General features: G+C 34.5%; 1 protein-coding gene across 14 annotated transcripts in view; it reads left to right on the forward strand.

Moving 5' to 3' along the window:
* Positions 1-25420, forward strand: part of FSTL5 (follistatin like 5) — a 413457-nt gene that overhangs the window by 329763 nt on the left and 58274 nt on the right. For all 14 annotated transcript variants that reach the window (XM_080590013.1, XM_080590014.1, XM_080590003.1 and 11 more), the window contains one exon: positions 17494-17614. In XM_080590013.1, the coding sequence (XP_080446139.1) occupies positions 17494-17614 (121 nt within the window). The remainder of the gene's footprint in view (positions 1-17493; positions 17615-25420) is intronic.

Below are 25420 nucleotides of genomic sequence, written 5' to 3' on the forward strand. Positions count from 1 at the left end.
GAAGGTATGGTAAGTAAATTTGCAGATGGCACTAAATTAGGAAGAGCTGTTGACTCCATCGAGGGTAGAGAGGCCTCGCAGAGAGCTAAGAAATTACTATGTGAAGTATAACAAGAGCGAGCGCCCCATTCTGCACCTGGGAAGGGGCAACCCTGGGTATACATACAGACTCGGGGTTTGACAGCACGTTGAATATGAGTCAACAGTGTGCCCTGGCAGCCAGGAGGGCCAGCTGCACCCTTGGGTGCATCAAGCACAGCATTGCTAGCTGGTCAAGGTAAGAAGTTGTTCCGCTCTGCGCTGGCGTGGCCTCTCCTCAAGTACTGTGTGCAGTTTTGGGTGCCAAAGTATAAGAAGGATGTAAAATTATTAGTGATCATCTAAGCGGGTTAAGAAGACAGTGAAGGGTCTAGAGGGGAAGGCATATGAGGAGCTGCTGAAGTCCCTTAGTTTGCTCAGCCCAGAGCAGGCTGAGGGGAGGCCTCATGGCGGCCTGCAGCTCCCTCACGAGGGGAGCCAAGGGGCGGGCGCTGAGCTCTGCTCGCTGGGGACAGCGACAGGACCCGAGGGAATGGCATGGAGCTGGGACAGGGGAGGGTCACGCTGGGTGTGAGGAAAAGGTTCTGCACCAAGAGGGTGGTCGGGCATGGGGACAGGCTACCCAGGGCAGCAGTCCAGGCCCCAAGCCTGCTGGGAGTTCAGGAAGCATTTGCACAAAGCTCTCAGACACATGGTCTGATTTTTGGGTGGTCCTATGCAGAGCCAGGACTTGGTGATCCTTGTAGGTTCCTTCCAAGTCAGGATATTCTGTGATTCTATGTGATATTTAACAAGTTCCTTACCTATGATGTTTTTAGTCATATGAGTGTAGATAAAAAAAATGGAAATAAAATGCTTGCCAAACTTTGTTTTTACTTTACTTTGTATTCAAACCCTTGGTGTTAAGTACAGGGAAAACATTTCACATACTAATCATATAAAGGAATAAGTACAGCAATAGAATCGTATGAAGACAATCACAGCCCAAAATGCAGACAGTATTATACATTCAGCATTATGCAGCCTTCAAACATCTAAGAGAAAAAAGAATCTATAAAATTAACATTTTAAGAATTGCGTACTTATTTAACACAAACAGATCATTGTAATAACTTTATATTCTGATAATTGAATAAAAATGTATTTTTACCATAATATAGCTCTTACTACAAAATCGGTTGTTTTAATCATTCCTCCAAGTATTCAGCAAAGGTACTTCTCAAGGAATCATTAGTGAATGTCCGTAACTTAGAAATCTTTTTTTAGCAAGGCAAATATCTGCCCCTTAACTTTGCCATAACCTCTAAATATGGAGAAAAATACAAAATGTGACAAAAATAATATATTTTTTTTTCTGACAGAACTCTCAAAACAATCATTCAGCTGTATTTTGTTTGCCTGTAGGTATGTTTAATTTCCTTGCGCCATTTCACATTACCAAAATTATACATGTGGACAACCATGGGGTTGTATGAGTATGTCTGTCTGAGATCGCTGCAACTCTTACATGTGTGGAGTAACACCACAATCAAATACTTGTTTTATTTATTTATGAATGCTTTGTTCTGTTTCCGAAGTGGCATTTGTACATGCACATCACCTTTGTTTTGTTTTTCTTGCTGTTTACAAGCAATCAGATTTGTTTGTAAATTGAACTTCCTTACAATGGTTTCAAAGGTCACCTTGCTTGAATGGTAGCTTTAAGTCATTTGAGAGGCTTAGGATAAATCCAGCATGCTGTGAAAATTTCTCAGTTTATATTCTTGTTGCTTTTGTTAATTAGGTATTAATAATATGATTGGCATTCAAAAGTGTCCTACCCATGCTCACAAGCTCCATTCTGTGTTATTTGTTAGCTTTCTGTAAATATTCATGATGGTCATAAGTAATGATTTGCAGTTCTTACTAATCACATCTAAGTATGATATATGGCATGAGCTGTAGAGCTAGAAACAGGAGCGCACATCTGGACATGTAGAAAAAAAGGAAAATGATGAATGGTGATGATGAAGCTAACAACTCAGTTTCAAACTGAAACGTTCACTTGACTGTATTTGCCAACATGAAAAGAGCAAGTGGTTTTCCAAGCTTGATACAAACATTTTGAGTATGAAAATTCAAAAAACAGAAGCTTTCTGCAGTGGGTGCACCAGTGGCAAAGACAAAATGCTGTGTACTGACTGTAACACCCCCAACCTCCTGTGCCACTTGGAATGGGTAAAGGGCTTGGGAATAAAGCTGGAAAAGGGGGAGAGGAAAGCTGTTGTTTTAATAATGTTCACCTTTGTGTTTCCCACAGCCCAAGTTAGTAATTATTATTATTAATTTTAATTGGCAATAAATTAAGCTAAATTTTCCCAGGTTGAGTCTGTTTTAGCCCACAGTGGTAATACATAAACAGTCTTAATCCACATGCTGTTTCATTCCTCCTATTTTCACCCCCCTGCCCTGCTGAGAGGGGGAGTGAGTGAGCAGTCGGGTGGGAGCTTGGCTGTTAGGGCTAGCCCATTGTGTTTCTTCAGTGCTTATAACAGCTGGAACACACTCCAGTATGGAATTTTTGCAGACTCACAGCATACCTAGTTTGAAGTCAGTTTGCAGTGGTGATCAGAAATCCAAAGCTAAAGGAGAAAATTAAAATTACTAGAATTGACTGGATTTATGTACTTTTAATAGGTAGACCATGTGACAATATACTGGATTAACAGTCTATAAACATAAAAAGCAAACAAACAGGCTAAGCAAAGAGATAATTCAAAAAAGGTCTACAAAGTGTCTCCTGAGAGAATTGGCAGGCTAGAAGATGATGTGGAAGCAAAAACAGGTGAGGTATTGCTCACCTCTGGAAAGAAACTACATATTCATACCTGCACAGAGTGGAATTATTTAAGAGCTCTCTCTGTGTTGGGATGAGCTCTGTGTTTCCATTTTGTGTATGGGTATAGTAAGAACGGTACAGAGAGTAAATGCTTCCAGCAACAGGAGAAAAATCCTAAAGGTGAATGTATTCATCATTTATTTTTTAGCTTAATAAAATCATAGAGAAATTGGAATACAGGGGAATGTTTTTTATCAACAATATATTACAGCTTAGTTCTTAGTATTAACAGTTTAGTTACAGTTCAAAGGGAATGGCAGATCCCTTGTACATATCCATGGGGTGAAGCTCTAAAAATACGTAGCACTCAAAGGTTCTAGTTATATACAGGTGATCTTCATCTAATGTGTAGATAAACAACAGTGGAAGAAGGAGTTAGTGGAGCCTGGAAACTAAACAAAACAACAAAACAAAAACACCATTGGGCATAAAAGCATTGAGTTTAACTGCTTCCTAGAGTCTCTTTTCTTCAAAATTTATTTTGTGTTCCACTGTTTGCACTGATTCTATCCTCTTATATTTATTTCTAGATCTTCTCGTGTTTCTTTGTGGGTTTATTTTGGTTGTTGTTGTTTTTCTTGTTGTTTTTTGTTTGTTTGTTTTCATATTTCTTTGGTCATTCCTTTCTGAACTAGGTCATATATTGTCTGTTTAATTCTTACGATTTCGCATTTGCTTCAAGGTTGTTATGTAGTCATCATTTAGTATCTACTCAAGCAATGTAATAAAAATGATACCTTCGGGAGAAAAAAAAATAATTGGACAGAAAAGAGTTGTCTTTTATATTTCACTGTGGAAAATGAATTTATTACTTAAATACTAATTTCAAAGGCATGAATGTAGAGGGAACATAGTGTGTTCCACTTTCTGTTGCATTTTAACCACTAAAGAATGTGTTGTACTTATTCAGACAATTTTAAACATTCAAAAGCCCTAAGCCCTTGTATAATTTTGGATGTCCCCAGATGTAAAACATTCTATGCTTTACTGTGACTCTGTTATATGCTAAAACGTTCATCTAACTCTGAGAATTCTTACTTTACTCAGTTATACAAGAACCACATATGTGCATCTCAACATTAATAATCTTATGTAAATATTAGTATGGTTTTTGAAAAAAAGTAACAAGCATTGACCTGGGAAGACAGATAAATACTTCTTGTACAGCAAAATTTGTCATACATCATTGTAACTGGAAGTAAGCACATATGAAACCATCAGAATAAGCAGTACTGACAATGTGATTTTGTAAATCATAGCAAATGATAATACTTAAGGTGCATGAATTAAGTTTTTGCACTGTGCAGTTCTGAATATGGCTTAAACTATCGGCTTTGGGCAGTGATATACTCAGAACAATATAAAGTCATAGTGTTTTGTCAAATGGGGAAATGCAGCAATAAGCAAGAGAGTCTAAGTCAAAACTCAAATTGTGACTATTGAATTTCTATTTTGTTGAAAGATAGTCTACTTCCCTACTGAAAGTATACAGGATACATGCCTAAGCCTGTCAGCTAGGGAAGTGACCATGAGCAAGCCTTAATTATTTGAGTTGTATTACATACTCTGAGACAATTAAAAAAAAAAAACCTAAACAGTAAGAAATACTGTTTGACTTTTGAGGGTCGATAATGAAAATTGTATTTAATCAGTATTTTTAACAACAATACAATAACTTAGGGAATGCTATCTGACCACAAGTGTGCAGTTAGATTTTAATGATGCTACTGATAATGTCCAATAGGTAATTTTAGGAGTCCTCAGTGCTCCTCAACTCTTCTTATGGTACATATGGTTACTATTTGTGGATGTAATGTGTCTTGCTACTGATCATTCTAATTTTAAACTGATAACAGTCAGGGATAATCAGCATCCATCTGAATGAAGCCATGAAAAATTATGTGCCTCTGCAAATTTTACTTAATTTAAATTGTAATTTATTTGTGCTATGACTCAGTACAGAAATTATATAGTAGGGCATTTTGCTGCTATTTTAGTACACATTTAGAAGGGCTTTTTCCTGCTGTGATCCCGAATCTTAAATTTCTAAAGTCTTTTCACTTACCTTTTCGAGTATATTCTAGCTAGCCTATTATTCATGATAGAAAAAGTTCTCACTTATAGAAAATGTAAAAAAATAGCAGAATCTTTCCTAAACACAATGCATATTACATTTTTCTCATGGAAGTTGACTTACTTCTTAAACACTTTGCATCTCATTTTACTTTGTTCTCTTTTGACCTTTTCCTTTAGATTTGCTTTCAGCTGCTTGCTTCCCTATACCTGTCAGGAATAACACTTAGAAAATGTTTGCCCTTTGTTCTTTTGTTTATACAAGATCAACTTAGATGACTTGCCCATATGGAAAGTTTAACATCTACTAACTTACTTAAATTAGTAACTTTTTAAAGGAGTGTAGGTTAACTTCTGCTTTTTGATGAAAACTAATGATCTCTTTCTTTAGGCTACCTTAATTGAAAACCTGCAATATTTCTATTTGATATGTAAATTTGGGGGTTTTGCAGCTACATGTGGATTATCTTTTTCTCATATGTTCATCTCATTAAAACTAATCTGCAAATTACAACTTTAGCTTTTTTGGTATCATAGTCATCTGCATCCTCTTCTTGATTGTTTTTAAACAAAACATAATGTAATTGCCAGCAAAACCTGATGTCCTCTGAAATAGCACATTCCCTTCCATTCTAGAGAGGTCTGCTCAGCAACTGATGACAAAAATATTTTCAGACTGTCAAAAATGTTAAACATAGCTCCTAGAAGGGACTCCTGATATCTGCTCTTTTTTTTTTTTTTTTTTCTCTCGCTGCAGCAAGCCCTGCATGGTGTGGTTCATTCCCCAAGAGGTTTTCATAGCCCAGGATCTTTGTTATTGCTCGTCTGATTTTTACAGTCTTCTCTGTGACTCCTTCACCCCGCCTAAGAGAGAGTACAGAGATCCTGTGAACTGAGAGGAATGTCAGAGCCTCCTTCCTTTTAGCCTTCCCTTCAGAGATGATGCTCTTAATATCTTCATTTTTGGAAGAGGTAGCACAGTCTAACAATGAACAAATTAAACAGGTGTCATCAGTCATAGTACAGTAGTTTAAAAGCTACCAGTGTTTTTCAATACATTAACTTTTTCTAATTTGCTTAGTGAATAATAGTAGTCAAATTACCGTACAGAAATTACAGCATCTTATATTCTATGTGGTGCAGCAGTATTCTGTGTGTTACCACTAAGATATAAAAAGTTTAATTTAACAACCTAGCTACAGGTTTTCCTTATACATTATTTTTATGACACCAGTCCAACCCACCTATTACATCCCTTTTTACTGAATTTTTTAATGAAGTGGTTGGATTTGATTAACAGTGACTCATCAAATTCAGCACATTTCTATTTTCGTCAGTATTGAATTGTCCTTTTTCTTATGCAGACTTCCTTGATCTGAAATAAGATGTATTATTACCTTTTCTCTTTCATTTAATGTCAAATACCAATTTTGTTTGCTTTACTTCATTTTAAAAGTTAAGTGAAAATATTGTCGAAGATGCTGATCAGATTTATGAAATCTCTAATGCTTTTTTTATTTATTTATAAATATGCCAAAAATATGTAGGTTTGTCCATCAGTCTAATCATTTCATTCAGTTCCCTTCTATCCTTTGTTTTTCTGTTCTCTTTTTTGGAATCTGACTTTGAGTCACAATTAATTCTTTAGTAGTGGGATAAATCACACCGAAAGGAAACACTGGTTATGTGTAAGATCTGACATTTTTTTTCTTTGAATATGGAAGCTATTTAAATATTTATTTTATTTCATTATTGGCATGCTGAATGCCACTTTAGAATGTGCATCATGTTTTCATAACACCGTAAAGATACACTTAAACCAGGTACCTGTATTGATCTATAATCTTCTAGGTTAATGAAGTAAGGTGAAATGTTACAGTGAGGTTTCATTCACAGGTACTGATTCCTGTTAAAAGGTACTGATTCCTGTTAAAATAATCTGGACAAGCAAGTTCTGTAGCTCTAGCTTCGTTAAAGTTATAATACTGCAGAATTTTATGATAAGGTTTTCCATATACATCTTTTTGTGGCGGGAGCTATTTTAACTTTGAGACAGATGATGATTCTCTCTTTATGAAGAAGCATTAAAATTTCTCATGGGCTTTCTCTTCTCTTCTGCTAGATCAGACTGCTTCATTTTATCTTCATGAGAAATGAAAGTGTTGATTTCCAAGATGAACAGAATCAGGATCTGTGGACCATAATCTTTCCTTGTTCTGTCAGCAGTGTAACCAAGATCATGATCTAGTCCTTTTCCCATTAGAGAGTGGGGCAGAGTCATTCCATCTTGCAGATCTGATGCCCAGTATTCTTATCTTGTGGTGGTTGTAATTCTGCATTCTAGAGCTGTTTAGACTATTCGTATCCAAAATAGATGAGTCTGTTAGTATTTTCCTGTTTGTTGCTCAGAAGTTAAAAATGAAAGGTCTTGTGATACTGAAAGGTGTTAACATAACATGTACGTCCATTCTCCCTTGCCCCGAAGGAAACCTTGAAAATAACCCCAGGCAGGCAGGAGGCATCACTACACATTTTTGACAGTTACAGATAGAAACTGTTAACAAAATAAAAGGAATATTGTGTATTTTTAAGATTGATTGGTTCTTCCAAGTCAATTTCTTGACAGAGCTCATTGAACACATCTTCAGAAGAACAGCTGAAATGATAGTTCTGTACTTCTGTTTCAGAGGTCTTCTCTGTCAACAGAAATATGTGAACACCAAAGGTGTTCAAAACATTGTTAACCGTTTTTCTCTGTAGTCATATCTGCATGTACATTGCTGCCGATTCTGCCTAGTTTTACTAGGGATTCTAGAATACATCAAGGACACTTTTATAGGTATTTTAAGCAGGAAAGTAATATTCTTAAATTAAGAACTGTCACACTTAATATCATCTGCTTCTAAAACAAGAAACATTTATTATTAGTTTTGAAATTATTATTGTATGTTTAGCTTATTATGATGTATAGTAAACTCATAGCCACAATATTTTTTTCTGTGTTAATCTACTGCCTGTCATTGAAGATAAAACTCCAATAAACACAAAAAATTAAATGCAGATATATGCATTATAATTATCTCTAAGCATTGTAGAAATGAAGGTTCAAAATTAGTTGATTCTCCAAAAGGTAGTTTTGTGATGTCAGGTACGCTGTTCCTAAAATGTGGTAAAAAAAGAGATGAATTGTAGTGCCAGGGAGTTGATGGCATAGACTGAGAAGGCTGAACTCCCAGTGATTCTGTGCTTCTCCAGTGACCCCTAGGAGTACATGCAGTGTGTGCTAAAGGAGGGACATCCTTTGGCAGCCACTGAAGGTTACAGACCTTGTATTCCTCTGTTTACCCTGGGAGAATCTTCCCCAGCATTCACAGTTCACCTAATAAGCCAATTCAGTGAGTTTGCAACGCGCTTGAGAAACCCATTTCAATTTTTCAGCTTGTGCACTTAGCAAGCAAAATAGCCGAAAAGAATAGCCATTTCTGAATGTCATGTTTGTCCATGCTCACTAATTTTGTTTGTGATACAGCTATTATAGTACAGAACTTTGTTGTACGATTTTTAATCACACAAAAATAATGAACATTATACAAGTATTATGGAAGCAGCAGAAAGATTTTGGAAAGACTAGCCCTATAATACCTATCTTTGGCATAATTTATACCAAAGTCTAAGCATGCAGTGATGTTTCGTGAACGTTTTTGAAGTCACTGTTCCCCCATTAGACTCACTTTCTGATCAAAATAAAAATAAAAAAGTAAAAAGATAAAAATATCTGTCTAGAAATTTCTAAAAGTTATATAATGAAAAAAATAACAATTTTTTTCATTTACATCATTATTTTTGGTATTTTACAATAGAGTTATGTCTCCCTACCTGTTCTATTTTTAAGTTTTCTATTGTCAATACAAATTAGCAGATAATGTAGAAACATGGAAATATTTTAAGAAAAGTAAAGACTTAGAGGTTTCATTTATATTGATAATGTTTTCCTTTAAGGTAACAATCTTTTGAATGCATCTTGATTTTTATACCGTATTTTTAATTTAAATATTCTTTATTATTCTCCTATTACTTCTTTTTTCAGAGATACCACAACTTCTATCACACCCACCTTTCTTTTCACTCTTGCCCATCTTCTCTGTATTTTAAAATTATCAGAAAGTTATTTGATCTATTGTTATCAGCTGACTTAAGAATTTTTGTATCTTAGGTTTTTCACAGCCATAGCATCTTTCTCCCTCAACCCTTTCTCTTCAGTTCAAATTGGCCTTTTTCCTCTGTTCTTTTCTTTATATATGCGAGTATATCTATATATATGTAGGCTATATCTACACTTTGTGTTGCTGAAACTGGCAAATTCACCTTGTGTTATAAATGTCTGGTAAACATATGAAAAATTGCAGTTTGTTATTTAGGTACAGATATAAGCATGCTCATTTGTTTCTGTGGCATATATTTTCTCTTATTTTTTACTAGCTATATATTTATGTTTCCACCTCGTCCATCTCGTTTTGCAGTACTTTTGCTATTATACTAGACTTGATGCTTTTGACAGATTTGATAAGAGTTGTGTGAAAGAGCCATAAAGGATATAGAAAGGATATCAAGCTTTTCAGGTTATTATTTTAGGAAAAAAAAATATCTTAAAAGCTAGGCAACAACCTGGACTAGGCTACAGCTAGCAGGTAAGGTCAGTCTTTCTTAAAAGCATACGAAAGATGCTTTGTTAATAATGGCCTCCTGTGGCTCACAGCCCTGACTTTCAAATCATTGCTATAGTACATTAAATAGGAGGGCCACATCATCAGTAACAAAAGTGCTTTGATATCTAAGAGTATGTTTAACTGAAGAGAGAGGTATGAATGCTTAAACACCAAAAAAAGAAACATCTTTGCCTGTCCCTCCCAAGCAGTCCAGAAAAGAGAAGGAAGGACGGGTAGGACGTAATTAACTATTGGGAATTTGGCTCAACTGGCATCTGCAATATTTATTACAAAAAAAAAAAATAATTAAAAAAAATCATCTGGAAGTGTTTGATCACTGTATCAAGTCATTGATTCAGTACTGAATCAAAAAGAAAATTGCTTCCCACCTATAAAATGACGAGTACTGCTACTTGCAGAAGTGACATGAAGCAAATTACTTATCCAGATCAAGCCTGCTTAATTTGTGAGCTCTGACAGGATTGCAACAGAAGGCGGTATGTCTGCCTCACTTTTCAAGTGATGGCATTTAACATTTCTATGAATTAAACTGCTCAGTGATCTATATACCCATAATCCTAGTACCATATATCCATTAATTTCTAAATTTTATTGATGATCTACTCTAGCATAGACCAATTTCTCTTTCACCACCCAAAGGTCTGTACCATATGTAAACGTTATCACATTCTTGTGTCGTCTTCCTTTCCTTGTCATTTTTATGCCATATTTATATAGCTATCATAATAATCTAGAGCTCCTTTTTCAAAAACTTGCATTCAGAAGTTTTTCTAATTGGATATAAGTAACCTTTGTGTCCATGGCTAAAGTGTTTTCATTATTCTGTTGGAGGACAGGTAAAATAAACTAGAAGTTTTACTAAATTTACTCTGAATTTTGACAATGTCTATCTGTTGGTAGTTTTAGAGGAACCTATAGTTTTGCTTGATTTTGCATTTAAATTTCTAGTTCACATCTATATAGCTAAAATGCTGAAGTTTTGCAGGGGTGAGGGAGTGGGGGAGGATGAATTTTTCCTACACAACTAGTTTCGGTGGTTACTGTGAAAGTCTTGAGGTTGTTACCAATGATACTGAACAGTCTTTTCTTTCAGACGTAAATAAATTCATCTTGCCTAGTAAAGTTTTCTTGTGATAAATGATTAGACTGATGAGTATAGAGCATGGTATTAGTGGTTTGAGCAAAGGCTATGTCTATGATGTTGCCTGTAGATAACTAATATAGGTATTACAATTGTTGCAGGTTTCAATGTTTTTTTTTAGTGTAATTCAACCTTTGCATGTACTTTAGCTCATACTAAGTGCTTAGTCCAGGTTGACTGGAATTTGCTGTTTGCTTAAAGACTCTGTGCAAGAATTTATTTATTTTTTTGGTGAGTTTAGTGTCTGTCATGCTGGGCTAGACTCTTTTTAAATGAAGCTGCTCTGCTAACATGCAAGCTTTCATTATTTTGATTTTGTACATGAGCAAAGGACTCCAGTGGACAGATGTCATTCCCTTCATTGTGTGTACTTAGGTATGCACTTTTAAAAATCTTTTGTATAGGAAGTCCATTCAAAATCTTTCTAAGCATCTATGTACTAGTTTTTTTATATAACATACTTGATAATGAACTGACACAAATCGGCTTTTATTAATAATCCAAGGAGTGTGTGTGACTGGTCTTATTTTCTCTCTGCTGTTGTCTGGAGATCATGCATTACTGCTGAATAAAAAAATTAGAGTTCAACTTAAATCAACTGTTCAAGTTACAGTATGCATTTTTTCCTTTGCACACTAAAAATAAAGTAAGTCATTCAGATTTGAAAATCAGATTAGAAGGTACTAGGTGTATTTTTTTCTTTTTTTCCTACCCTCTGTATCTCTTCTTCAAGTAACACATAGAGACAGGTAAAGAATCTCCTGTTATCTTTTTTAAAGTCGTTTTCTCTGCAAGATATTTGAAAGTTTTGTGTGTTTGACAAGGTGTTTTTTTTATCTGTTGCTTGTTTAATCACATGTACAGGGGGTAGTTTGTAATAAAAGAAAATTTATATCTCAGGGCTTTTGCAGACTGCATAAAACTTAAAAAAAAATTAAAAATAATAATAATCTATGACCATCTCTCTTGCTCCTGGAATGTTAGTGCGTACATTAGAATGACTGCATCAAAACTGTATGAAAATTTTGGTATCATGAAATCTCATTGGAATATTTTTGTATTGTTTGTAGATTCTCTTGAGGTTGTAAAAAAAAAAAAAATCCTGAGGAATTTACTTCTATGGAATAAAATGTGAGCTCTATTACTGATGCTTATAAACTAAGTAATTAAAATAAAATCTAGTTAAACAGTGTAATTATGAAGAGCTGATATTTTCAGAATCAAGACAATTTAGGAAGTATTCAGTGTTTTATTTATACTCTTCTTTTTCTGCAAAAGTGTTAGAAAGAGAGTGTACAAATGAGATACCCTTGCCAAGCTCATTCCACAAATCTGACCCTAAACTGAGTCATCTTAAAGTGCAAATTGTGTCAGTTCTTCTGCTGAATTAGGACCTCCTAGCAATTAGATATTGCTTTGGATTGTGATTTCATAAAAGTATATTGCATAGTGCAAAGTTGGTTTCTTTTTGCAGGTCTAGCTTAAAGTTTAATAAATACATCTACAGTTAAAGCTGATTAAAAAAAAAATAGAATGGTTTTCGGAAGTTATAATAAGCTGTGAAAATTAGGTAATTACAAATTAATGTAACTGGTTATGAAGTTAAATTGAGAAATATGTGAGAAACTTTTAAATCTGATTATGTTTAAAAAGGAGTAAAGGTTGAATGGTACATGAGTCATTCCAAAGATATCTGTGTGTAAAATGAACCAATAGAAAAAACGACTACCTGAGCATGGTGGAATTTCCATTTGAAGTAAACTTTATCTAATCAGTTGGAGATTTTGAATGTCTAAATAAATTAGCAGTCACCTTCACAGCGAGATAACATAAGTTACAGATTTTTTCAGGAAGTAAAATATTGGTGAAGTTTTTTAGTTAGCTGCTAGTGCTCCTGTACTTTGGCAAAGCTGTGCTTATGTCTAGTGCATACCTCTTGTGTAGAATATCCAGTAATTCTCTTTATGTAACTATGTATAGTTAAAGAAGTTGTGATTCTCACCAGTGACCCAAGAGCGTGGGGTTTTATGGCACTTTTCAGTGTGGTTTGTCTTCAGATTCTAAGTGAACTTTTAATCTTATTAGCTTTCAGGATAGCAAAAACATTTTTTTAATCAATCAACATAGCACAAAGCTGCTGCAAATTTTCCACAGAATAATGGATGCTACCATCTGTTAGCTGTCACTATCTCATCATGAAATGAAACTTCAGTCCATACTGCATCCAAAAGAATAACAAAAAATCATACGTCTCTATTTGTGTAAATAGGTACAGTGTTCTCTTCATTTAGAGTAAGAAAAATGTGAATCTTTTCTCAGGTTTGCTGAATATGAACAAATCCTGTTGAATTTAACTAGTGGCCACTTCCCATGTATCATTAAGCCTTATTTTAGGAAGAGATAATGAAAGGTTATCTCTGAGCATTTGTAAGACAGACTTGGGATATGCACAAAGACTTTCTCAAAATCTGAACGAGAGATTTAGTTAAGCATTATGAATTGCTCACTCTATGATCCTGATCCCATTTTTCTGTATTGACAGTAGAATGATACTAGTGAGGATATCTGAAGCTTTCTACTGTATATTACAACTATATACTATATAATACTGTGATCTTTCTTGAAAATTTGACTGGATATGCCATTTTCTGTTGAGCTGGTTCTCCAATAAGTTGATTTTCATTAGATTTATGATTTGTCCTTATTGCATCTATAAAATATGAGACTGAGTGAAGGTATGTAAAATTTATTCATAGGAAACTCAGGTTTTGCTTTCCCTCTAAAGGGAGAAGGAAAAGCTTAAAAAATCTTGTATTGGTGCCATATACAATTATTCTGTGATTTCTGTACAGAATTTAAGTTCTTTCTGACATGTGATAGCCGACCACAGAATCGCATTGCTCTGCCAACATGAACAAAGAAATTGGTTACGCAGAAAGCAGGAGTTGTAAAATTGACCTCAACAGGAAAAGTGTGAGTGGAATTTATCTGGCAAGCTAATACATCAATAATTATTTTACAAAATGTTTCCAGTTAACCCTCAAAAGCTTTTCACAAGGTGACACAGAATAAATAAGTTGAAGATAACTACTGGAAAACAAATAGGTAATAAGCAAACAAGTGACTTCTTATTATTGAGACTTCCATGAGTAAACTGAAATCAAATTTAGAAAGTGTGGACAAGTGTACAGAGTGGGATAATGTGTACTAGTTGTTTTTACAAATCAAAAACTGTTTTTGAGAAAATACCTAGATGGCTGTAACTGTTGGCACATCTTTTCCATAGCAGACCAAAGCAAAATTTTTATTCTTAGGGTGAAATTCTTTCTCTGATCAGCTCAGAGATAGAAATCTCTCTCTTTTCATGTAAGAAAATCAAGATTTTTCTTTAGAAAAAGGGGAAAATTCCCGTCCAAATTATCTTGTCATTATCATAGTCATAGTGTAGCAGTGTTGTAGTGACTATATTATTAACAATCAATACAAAGATAACCAATATAACTTTCTTCTTTGTTGTAGGTTTGTCAGACAGAAAAAAAAGTTATCATGTGATCAAAAGGGCTATTAATTCTTTTTTTTTGGTGCTTGCTAATTACGTTTGTTAAAGACCCAATAAGCTCACCTTTTCTGAGGATATTATAACTGAGAATGCACATCTCCATGTCTCGTCCTCATTCCTGTGTTTCTTTTTTCTTTTCTTTTATGTTATCCTTTTTCACTTTTTTTTTTTCTCCTTCCAAAGTGTAGAGTTTTGGAATTCAGGTTAATATTAGGAAATTCTTTAGAAGCTGAAGATCTTAATGCCATAAGAGGTCTTAAGATCATATTGTATTTCATCTTAATATGATCCTAAGATTGTATTATTTTTTCTGACTGATGGGCCACAAAATAAATACTGTGAAAGTATGTAAGTGCATCTGAACTTGGGTGCCTGAAAATGACCTTTTTCCTATGTACTAGTGTTGAGGTGCATGCTGGTATTCCAGGAACCATATATAGAATTCATTAGCTGCCAGAAACTGAGCTTACAGAGGTGAAATTTCCAAACAAGGTTCTTAACCACTTCATAGATCTCTTAAATACAGTCTGTTCAGTTTTATATGTTTGCACCTCTGTGTAAAAGGCTGAGGCTGATATACTGGTGAGAGTTATCATCTAGGCCTGAAAATTTACAAGGGTTAAAAACAAACAAAAAATCAAAACTAACCAAACAAACAACAAAACAACACGTTAAAAGAAACACAAAACCATATAATATTTCCTATTTTGGGGTTCACGAGAACCTGACTTAAGCTGGGACTACTAAGCACTAGCAATAGTTATTTTGCAAGGGAGTTATGTCCTCTTTTCTAGAATAATCACATTTTCTGATTTAAAAACAAGAAATCTTGTCAACTCCAGATACGATGGCTTCAGACTACCCAAATCCAGACTGCTTTTCCAATTCAGTTTTTTGAACTTCTTAATCTCTGAACTGAATTTTCAGTTATATTATGCAAGTGAGATTTGAGCAGGGAACTGTTTGCGTGCGCTGAGTGAAAAAGAAAATAAACATGATATTTTTCATTTAGGGATAGAGGGCTTGTTTGGGGGACGTTGTGATCCATAGATGACAGGAAAATCAGGTTTTGGAATACAGATAATGATTTAAAGCAAAAATAAGTTGTTTAAGGGAACAATATGTTGATAATAAATTGGTGTAAAAAAAAAAAAAAAGAAAGCCTCTAGTTTCTATGATGTTACGCAAGTTCAAGCAGCCTTTTGCTATACATTCTTCTGCGGGGAGAAAGCTGACAATGGTCTTTCTAGAGCTGATAATGAAGAACAGCAGGTAAATGATCACAGACTCTAGTGCACAAGAATTAGTATATCAAAGCATTTTATAAACCCAAAGAGAAAAATAATTATTTTATGAAGAAAAATCACCTTTGGATTTCTGTTCTTATTTACACTAAGACGACTAAGCAAAGATTCATTGTCAAATGAATATTTTCTTTCTGTATTCCTTTACTTGTTATTCATGACACACATCATGATTCTTAAATGTCAAGTTCTCAACAGAACAGAGCTGCAGTGGAATAATTGTTAAAGTAATTGCTCAATTCTTTTTTTTTTTGACAAAAATAATTAGAGTTTCTCAATTTAATTTTAGAAGAACCATGCCATTTTCACTTGAACAGTAGTCTATTTAAAACAAAACAAAACAACAACAAAAAACCAACAGGACTTGTAACAATGTTTTTAGTGTCATCAAACATTTTTTCCAAAGTTAAAATAATATTTTCTTCTCTATTGCTGTTAATATTTGAAGACTTAAGTTCAATGTTTGTCTGTATCGATACAAGTTTTTTCAGTGACTCTAGCTTGTGAGTTATTCTGTAAAACACTAATTATATATCACCATTGTGTCTCAAAGAGCTCTGTCTATAGTTCTTTGTCACTTTCCAAACACTCCTTACAGTTTTATATTTCCATTGTATTGAATTGTTTGATTTAATTAACAACACAAATATTGAACTCAGTCTAACAATAAGCCAGGGACATTGTTTTGTAATTGAAAAACAAAACTCACCCATAAACCCCAAATATTTTGACTAATGAAATGACAATATCATAGGGGAAATCCTGTTGAAAACTGATGTCTCTGAGTAAAATAGCCACAGAAATGTTCTATTTTTTTTTTCTACAAAAAAGAAGAGAGAAATCATAGCACAGACATCCATTTACTTACAAAAGAGCTATGGTAGTTATCTCTTTATTAGTGAGACTGGACTTCAGAAATCTCGACAAATTTAAATATTTTTAATAGCTCACTTCTGCTTTACAAGTGTATACATGTCATTTTCAAAGAATACTGTGAAGAGTTTCAGTTTTGGAAAAGTGTTTCTAGACCAATTGTCAATAGCCTTATTATAAATAAACACTATTAATTATTCCATACATTTTTTTTTTTACAATAATTGACATGGAAACTTGTTTATAATAAGTAATTGGTACTTAATATCAACACTACAGATGCTAGATTGTACTAGACTGTTATCTTGAACAGTAATAAAGAAGACAACAGTCTTTTTTAATTGATCTTGTACTGAGGATTGAACCGGGAGTTGAAATGATAGTTAAATTTTGCATTCTAATCTTGTGGAAACTATATGCCGTTTAAAGATATTTAAGAGGATGAAGTTAAAAATGTTAACTCAAATGTGAAGAAAAATTATTTATTTTTTTTATTTTATTTTCTATGTATCTGCTAGTTTCAAAGAATGACGACGCTTTTACAGGATATCATTTACCTTGTTAAATTGTGCAGTGGTTTAGGTTTGCTATCTGATCTGACCCAGTCCAAAATAGCGTTTCTTCTGCAAATAGCTATCATAGCTAAACAAACATTCTTAGGACTTCAGAGTTTAGCTAATTGTTAAAATAGAAGTTGTATTTTCTATTACAGACCCAATACATGTAGCAAGATCAAGCACCTCTGCCATTCACAAAAAATAGTCTGTTTCAGATTATTGTCAGCTGTTCTGATTGTTTGTGATATTTGCATCACAGTTTTGTTGCCAAGGTGAAGAGCATAATTATTGTAGAGATACAGATGTAAACACGATAACCTTGTTTTTGATCTTTCCTGGTAGGATTTTGGAGATGATGGCTCCTTGTATATTACTAAAGTGACCACAACTCATATGGGAAATTACACCTGCTATGCTGATGGCTATGATAAGCTCTTTCAAACTCATATTCTTCAAGTGAATGGTAAGGAAAAATGTTGCAATTACCAAGTCATAAGAGATTAGGATTTGGATTTTGTTAAGCAGATCTGTTGTTGTTGCTGTTTTATCTTTTTAATAAAGTATTACAGTTTAACAGAAAAGGAGATATAATTATATTTCTTTATTGTTCTCCTATGCAAAAGAATAAAATATAATCGTTTTCATTTAGTACTTCTATATGAGTAATATTAATTAAAAAGAGTAAGATAGTGCAGACAACTTCCTCTGCACACTGAACTGTTCACCTATGAATGTGTTGCCTGCAGAATAATGTATTTTATATTTATATGCATAAAGTAGGGAAAAATAAGAATGTTAAGAATGTTGCATTTAGCAAAATAATTTAAAAAATTCACTACCCTAAAATTGATTGTAGGGTTCTAAATTCACATTTTTTATTTTGATATCTAAGTGTAAATTTTAAATCTGGACATCTAAATTTATCTTAATCTGTTCAAGTTCTGTGGACTGCTTTCTTGACCTCTGTATCACAAAATCACAGAATTTTTGAGTGACCTACGGAGGTTATCTGGTGCCCTGCTGCCTAAATAGCCACCCCTAAATAGGTTGCCCAGGACAACGTCTGCATGTATTTTGATGATCTTTGAGGAGGGAGACTCTACAGCCTCTCTGGGCAACCTGTGCCAATGCTCAGTCTTGGACAAAACTCAACTGCTGTTGTTTCTGGTGACGTGAAGACAGCAGCATCGTCATCTGGCTCTTTTTCCTACATCTTTTTTTTTTTTTTCCCCCCAAATACTTTTAACCTCCATTGACGAGCCACTCACCAAGGGTCCCACTGTACTTTATCCTCAGTGAGGTTTGATGTCTTTTTTTTTTTCTTTGAGTGACCTAGCGTTTTTCTATTGTTTCAGCCTTCATATTTATCTTTGACTCTTAAATCCACCTTTCCACACCAAACTACCTGTATGTCATCTCATGTTGATACTCAGTCCTGCCTAGAATCATGCCTGAATTCAGTCTTCTCCTGCATGTTTAGTTTGCATTAACAGACTCTTTTACTCTCTCCTGAAGCTGGACATTATCCACTGCTGTTGTTATCATTCTTTGTTTTGGTATTTGTTAGACAGTTGTATTAACCCTTATATTACTTTTCCTGACATCTGTTTTCAAAACATGCTGGATTTTTACCTCGTATTCACATCTTTCATAGATAATCACACCAAATGCAGTTGCTTAGATTTTACTTGCTTTTTATATGGTTCACTCTTAACAGTTCTTTTTCCTCACACTTTGTCCTGGTTCCAGTTAGGACAGAGTTAAGTAGCTCATAGTAGCTGGTAGGGTGCTATGTTTTGGATTAGGAGGAGAAGAGCGCTGATAACATGCTGATGTTTTAATTGTTGCAGAGCAGTGTTTACACCAGGCCAAGGACTTTTCGGCTTCTCGCTCTGTCCTGCCAGCGAGCAGGCTGGGGGTGCAGCAGGAGCTGGGAGGGGACAGACCCAGGACAGCTGACCCAAACTGGCCAAAGGGGTATTCCATACCATCTGACGTCATGCTAAACAATATATAGGGGTGGCTGGCCGGGGTGGGGGGCCGGCTGCTCGGGGGTAGGCTGGGCATCGGTCAGCGGGTGGTGAGCAATTGCATTGTGCATCACTTGTTTTCTTACACATTATTATTGTTAATACTATTATCATTATCACTATTATTATTATTATTGTTATTATTATATTCCTTATATTCCTTATATTATTATATTCCTGTCTTAATAAACTGTCTTTATCTCAACTCACCGGCTTCACTTTCCCGTTTCTCTCCCCCATCCCAGAGAGGGAGGGGGGAGGGTGAGCGAATGGCTGTGTGGTGTTTAGCTGCCAGCCGGGTTAAACCACAACACACTTGCTGCTTGTTAATATCTTCTGCACTTTAAATGACTTTGATGTTTAGTGCTTGTTTGTTGTTTCCTTAATGTCATCTCCACCATTGTGTTTCCCAAGGAAACCAGCTTAGAATATCTGTTATCCATCTTTTTTATTTTTTTTTCAGTTTATTTCTTTCAACATTTTGTAAATGGACTGTCCTCCCTCAGCTAATACATGACATCAGCATATTTTCCTCCTTTAAATTTATCCTCAGGAATTGTTTTCTGTCACCTAAAAAGAAAGGTAGCAAATGCTGGCTTGACTAGTTCTGGGAAGACTAATGTGCAGTCTACTTGTGTTTTAATCCCTCCAAAGCAGAATTATTAATGAACTTGGCATCGCAAAAGGTCCTTGATCAACTTTCTCCTGTGCTGTTTAATGTGTCATGCTATAACCTAATTTATTTATAAAATTATATTTTTGTCAGCATATTCCATACCTATCCCATTGTGTTAGTAGTCCTGAAGAGGTGATTTGCAACAGTTAAAATATTAGTGTTCTTCACATTTAGCTTTTTGGCTCAGTTCAGTAGTGATGTATGCCTCATAGAGGCATAACTCCATTTAAGTTAATTTTTTTCTGTAAAAGTACAATGCTATGGAACATAATTTGGGAGAGGTGAAAGAGGACAACTATGCTTTTCTGGTGCCTAAACGTCTGTCAGAAGATTGTATTTTTCATTTGGAGACCACTGTAAACCTTTATGTTCTAAATGCAATCACTGTTGTTGATCCCTATATCATTCATAAAAAATTTAAATTGTCTAAGCAAATCATCCATATTTGCTCTGGTCAGATAGCTGCTGGAGTGGTACTTTTCCATACCATTTTGGTTGCAGATTTCTGGGGGAGCACAGGAAGGGAGGAAGGAATCCCTTAGATCAGTTGTATTGTTTGCTGTTAATAACGTGGATAAATGGAGTTAAAAAACACTGGGATTTAAAGCTTTGGTGAAGTGAACAGATCTTTTATACTTTAGACCTGTACTTCTGAGTAGTAATCTTCTTAAGCACAGGCATGATGGTCAGTACTTGTAGCTGTGATAATGACTAATTAATATAATGATACTTGTATTAACAGGAGAGTCAGACAAAGGTTAATGGGATAATGAGGCTCTGATCTCAAAGATCTAATGTGAGGGTTCAAAGAAAACAATGTAATTAGTTTTGAAGTTCTTGAGTCTATTTGTATAAATGTGTATTTTTAATATTATATGCATTGAGTAGTTTGCAAATATTTATATACATATAATTTTACTTTTATTTTAAATTAAACTTAATTTTTTTTGTTTGTTTAATCTACAAGTTTTGAATTGCCTTGTACATCCCTAAGGAATATTGAACTTCCTTTGGAGTCTTTAAACAATAGAGATAATCAGTACTGTAAAAGACATGTTTTCTGGTGAAAAAATTCAGTCTGATCTTATTTAAGTAATGTGGTAAATAAATGTAGTAAGCAATATTATAAGTTGATATTTGACCATTTTTCCTGTAAACATAAAAAAAAAAAAAGAGAGGGAGCCATAATGGTCCAAGAGTAATTGTTTCATTAAATAATGCTAATTATTAATATTTACATAATACTTAAAAATTTCAAAGTTTTAAGTGTGACTTTTTGTGAGTATAATTTTGATCTATTATTAAAACTTTATCTGGGGCAAGCTCTAATAAGATCTAATGAGAGTCTGAGCCTGACAGTTTGATTTTTTTTTTCCCCCTCTGTATATCTGTGATACTGAAATTCATGCCATCAGGTATTTTGCCTTTGTGCTCTTGACATCGTATATTCAAAAACCTACGAATTAGTAAGTCTGTTTTCAGGTAATGATAGCAACATGCATTGGTCTTAATATCATAGGAGCTAAAAATATATATCTAATACTGTCTCTTGTAAAATACGTGAAATATCAAGTCCATAATTTTCATTAAAATCCTTTACTGAAAAAGAATCTGGTACAAATAGGACAACATAAATGCAGAGGTGAGTCATCTGTACTTCAGAAACATTTGTGTCATTTCCCTGCTGCTTGTTTGTTAGCCTCCATTCTTTTCCACAGCAACTTTTCAAAATTTATAGAAGAATAGTTCTTCCAAACGAACTAGCAAGCGGTTACCAGAACAGAACATTTGTAACAAACTCAGAAATTCTTGTGGGTTGTTGTACTGGGTAGGGAGCCATCTCTCTCTAAAAGTGTTAAAGGAACAGTATTAAAAATTATTAGTATTTCTTGTTACTACTTTTCTGAGGATTACATGAATGTGGCAGGTACATCTGACACAAAAGTCTTGAAAAATGTTATTGAAAAAGCTGAACTACCCAGAAAGTTTGCGTTTTCTTTTTAACTCAGTGCTTATCAAGTTACAGATCTATGCTGTTTGTAAGCAGAGATGTTACTATTATTGATTGCAATGACAGTTTTAGACTTATTTTCAGTAATTTTTTTATAACTCACTTTTTCTATTTTACAAGTATATGCATGCCATAGCCTAGATTTTTCAAAGAATAATTTGAGGAATTTTACTTTTGACAAGGTTTCTAGACAAGCAAATAAAATATCATTAGCCTTATTAAAAACAAAAAGGAAGACTGCCTTCAAAACTATTCTAAAAATATACATATATGTAACACAAATGTCATTTTTCTTTCTATTTATGTACTAATGATGGTATCCTACTCCCTGAGCTTTTACGGAAGGCAAGTTCTTTGCAGAGAGATGACAACAATTTTCACAAACAAAAGGCCTACTGAAAAAAAAGAAAACTTTTAGTACCCTAAGGTAAAGGAAAGAGTCCAGACCCTGAACCAGATATAAATCAGTGATTTATCTGGCTGAGGAATTCCTTACCATCATTGTTTTTCCAAAGAAAATATCTCAGTTCAATCAAAACGAAGAGAGCAATAGAAGAACATAGTTCACTATACATATTATGTTTCTTTCTTAAACAGGTACATTCTCTCTGGATTCTAGACAGATTGAACAGTCTATTTTTTCTCATAATTTTTTAGACCTGGCTGAAATAATCTTCAGGGGCTTTTGTAACAATTGTAAGAAGTACTGAGTAGTTATATATTCATCATATTTGGAGCCAACAATCTCATGTGGCTTGTTGAACTGAATGTAGGATTCATCCAGTTACGTATTATGTATGATTCTTGTAAAGACAATCATTCCATGTCCTGTCCCGTTCCCCACATTTCCGCCCCCCCCCCCTTTTAACCTGTGTAATGACTTCTTCCTTACAAAGTAGACTTCTTTTTAAGACATTAGAATATACCTCTTTGAAAGTCAGCAGTAATGATTACATTGTGTGCTTAAAAATTGCTTTATGTGAATATTTATGCTGTTACATAAAAAAGTGACTGAAATGAGCCCAAAGAGTTTATATCAAGCTTGTCATGCCAAATTAATTTTTCAGACTGAGCCCACACTACACTAATATTTCAATTGCCTGCATGCCTCAGTTCCACAATTCCTAGGGGCATATTACAGGTAGGCTCTAGGGTAATTTGAAAACAAACATGTAAATGCAAAGCAAATATTGAAAAAAATTTTAGTCATGTAGATAATCTATCAGACCCAGAATTGCTGGGGAAACTAGGAAATGGCAGGAAATAGAGGGAAAATATCCCTCCGTAGAGGGCCATGAAGATGATGAGAGCACTGGAGTACCTTTCCTATGAGAAAAGAGTGAGAGAGATGAGGCTGTTCAGCCTGGAGAAGAGAAGGCTCCAGGGAGACCTTTCAATACTTAAAGGGGGCTTATAAAATAGTTGGAGAGTTTCCTTTTACTTGGGCAAATAATGAGAGTACAAGGGGGAATGTTTTTAAACTAAAGGAGGGGAGATTTAGATTAGATGTTAGGAGGAATTCTTCGCTCAGAGGGTGGTGAGGCACTGGCACAGGTTGCCCAGAGAAACTGTGGGTGCCCCACCCTTGTAAGTGTTCGAGACCAGGTTGGACAGGGCCCTGGGCAACCTGGTCTGGTGGGTGACTTCCCTGCCCATGGCAGAGGGTTGGAACTAGATGGTCATTAAGGTCCCTTCCAAACCAAGCCATTCTATTATGAATATGGCAAGAAATGAAATATAGAGGTGTCTGGGAGAACACCGCTAAAGGGAACAGGACCTACTCCAGAAATACAGGCCACACAGATCCTGCCAGAGAGAGGAGAAAACTGGGAAGAGGTGGAGGGAGAAGAGGCACGACAATGTCAGGCTTGACATGAAAATGCTTGAATGATGAAAATACCGTGCGCACTCCCTTCCAGAAACTGGAAAAAGAAAACGACAACCTTAAATCCTGGTTTTTGATATGCCCATGCTCTCAGCCGGTAGTCTAAGCAATTAGCAGCCATAATTTTCACATTTGTAATCTTCTTCCATGTTCTTTTAATATATTTTTGTAGGTGGCATATTGGGGTTATGTGTAATTTTCCATATATGTTATTTGAAAAGACCCTCATCTCTAATTGGGTTTAAAATATCCCTGCAACCTACTGATTTTCACGTCTTAATTGAGATGCAGTACATTTGTGTATTTCTTGCAGCGTAGAAATCTGAGGCATTTCTATGCTCTAATAGGACGGCATGCTGGGATATTTCTTGTAAACAGTTGGATAGCATTTGAAAATATTTAATCTCTTGCCAAAATAGACAGTTAATTTTTGATCTTGTTACCTTCTTTCATTATCAACTGATAATTCATCCTCTATCCAGCTGTTTTTTGTGACACCAGCTAAGTATTCCACATTTTTAAAGCTACATTAAACAAAACTTTGGGTAATAGGAAACATACTTCTTTAACCTTCATTACAGGTTGTTGTTTTCTGTTTTTGTTTTTTCATTTTTGTTTGTTTAGAAACAACTTCAAAATACTTTTCTCTATATGTAATTAAAGATATGATCAACAATTACTCATTTAACAATTCTATGCAGCGAGATTATTAAATCATTGTTTACCAATAGGAATATATCCACTTTGATGTCGTATGTCAATATTGATGTAGTATGCAGCAAATTTTTAGTTGGTAAGCATGCATTGCAGCAAACCTTGTAAAAGTGATGTCAACAATTCTTACATCTTGCTAACAAACTCAGAAGACTAGTCTGAGCTATGAACTTCTAGAGTTCAAAAAGAAACCATTCAAATCAGATGCTTTAGTACCAGGACTTAAATCAAATTAGCCTCAGATTCAGGTGTGTGAGATACTCTGGTAAAATTCAGTTATCTAGTTACATGTATAAAGCACATACAGTATAAACTTTTTTATAAACTTGCTTTTATTTTTGTGGCTTTCAAATAAGCAGTATTTCATTCTAGGACTATTATATTAATTAAAGTAAAAAGAAATATAGAAAGCTCCAAATCAGGTACAGAAGTTCTGGTAGTCCAGTAGCACATATCTAATGCAGCCATACATTTTATTAAGTGAGACAGAGAAGTTTCTCAGAAAGCATAAGAAATTTCCCATGTTAATACCTATAGCACATGACTTCGAATTTTTACATGACTTCAGAATGTTATAATTAAGTATAAACAAAAGGTAGTAAGTATTATAAATGTGATTACATGTGTTATACAGATAAAATAGGTCACTGGTAGGTGTTTTAGGGGGGAAAGGTAGAGGTGGAAGTGCTAAAGAAAAGTTTTGTGAAATAAGACAGTTATCTCTGTATGTCACATCATATCTTGCTGACTACATTATTCATATATTTTTAAGTAATTTAAGGAAAAATAAAAAAAAATAATCAATTCTAAATCTATTGAATTAGAATTCAGGCTTTTCTTTGACATCACAGGCAGTGAAAAGAGGTTTTACTCACAGAACGTTCTTTCTACTTCAAAATTTACTGTGACAGAGTTCAGCATTGAATGTCACTGAGTATGTGACTAATACCACA

Source organism: Anser brachyrhynchus (genome assembly GCF_964034855.1).
Source record: "Anser brachyrhynchus genome assembly, chromosome: 4".
NCBI lineage: Eukaryota > Metazoa > Chordata > Aves > Anseriformes > Anatidae > Anser > Anser brachyrhynchus.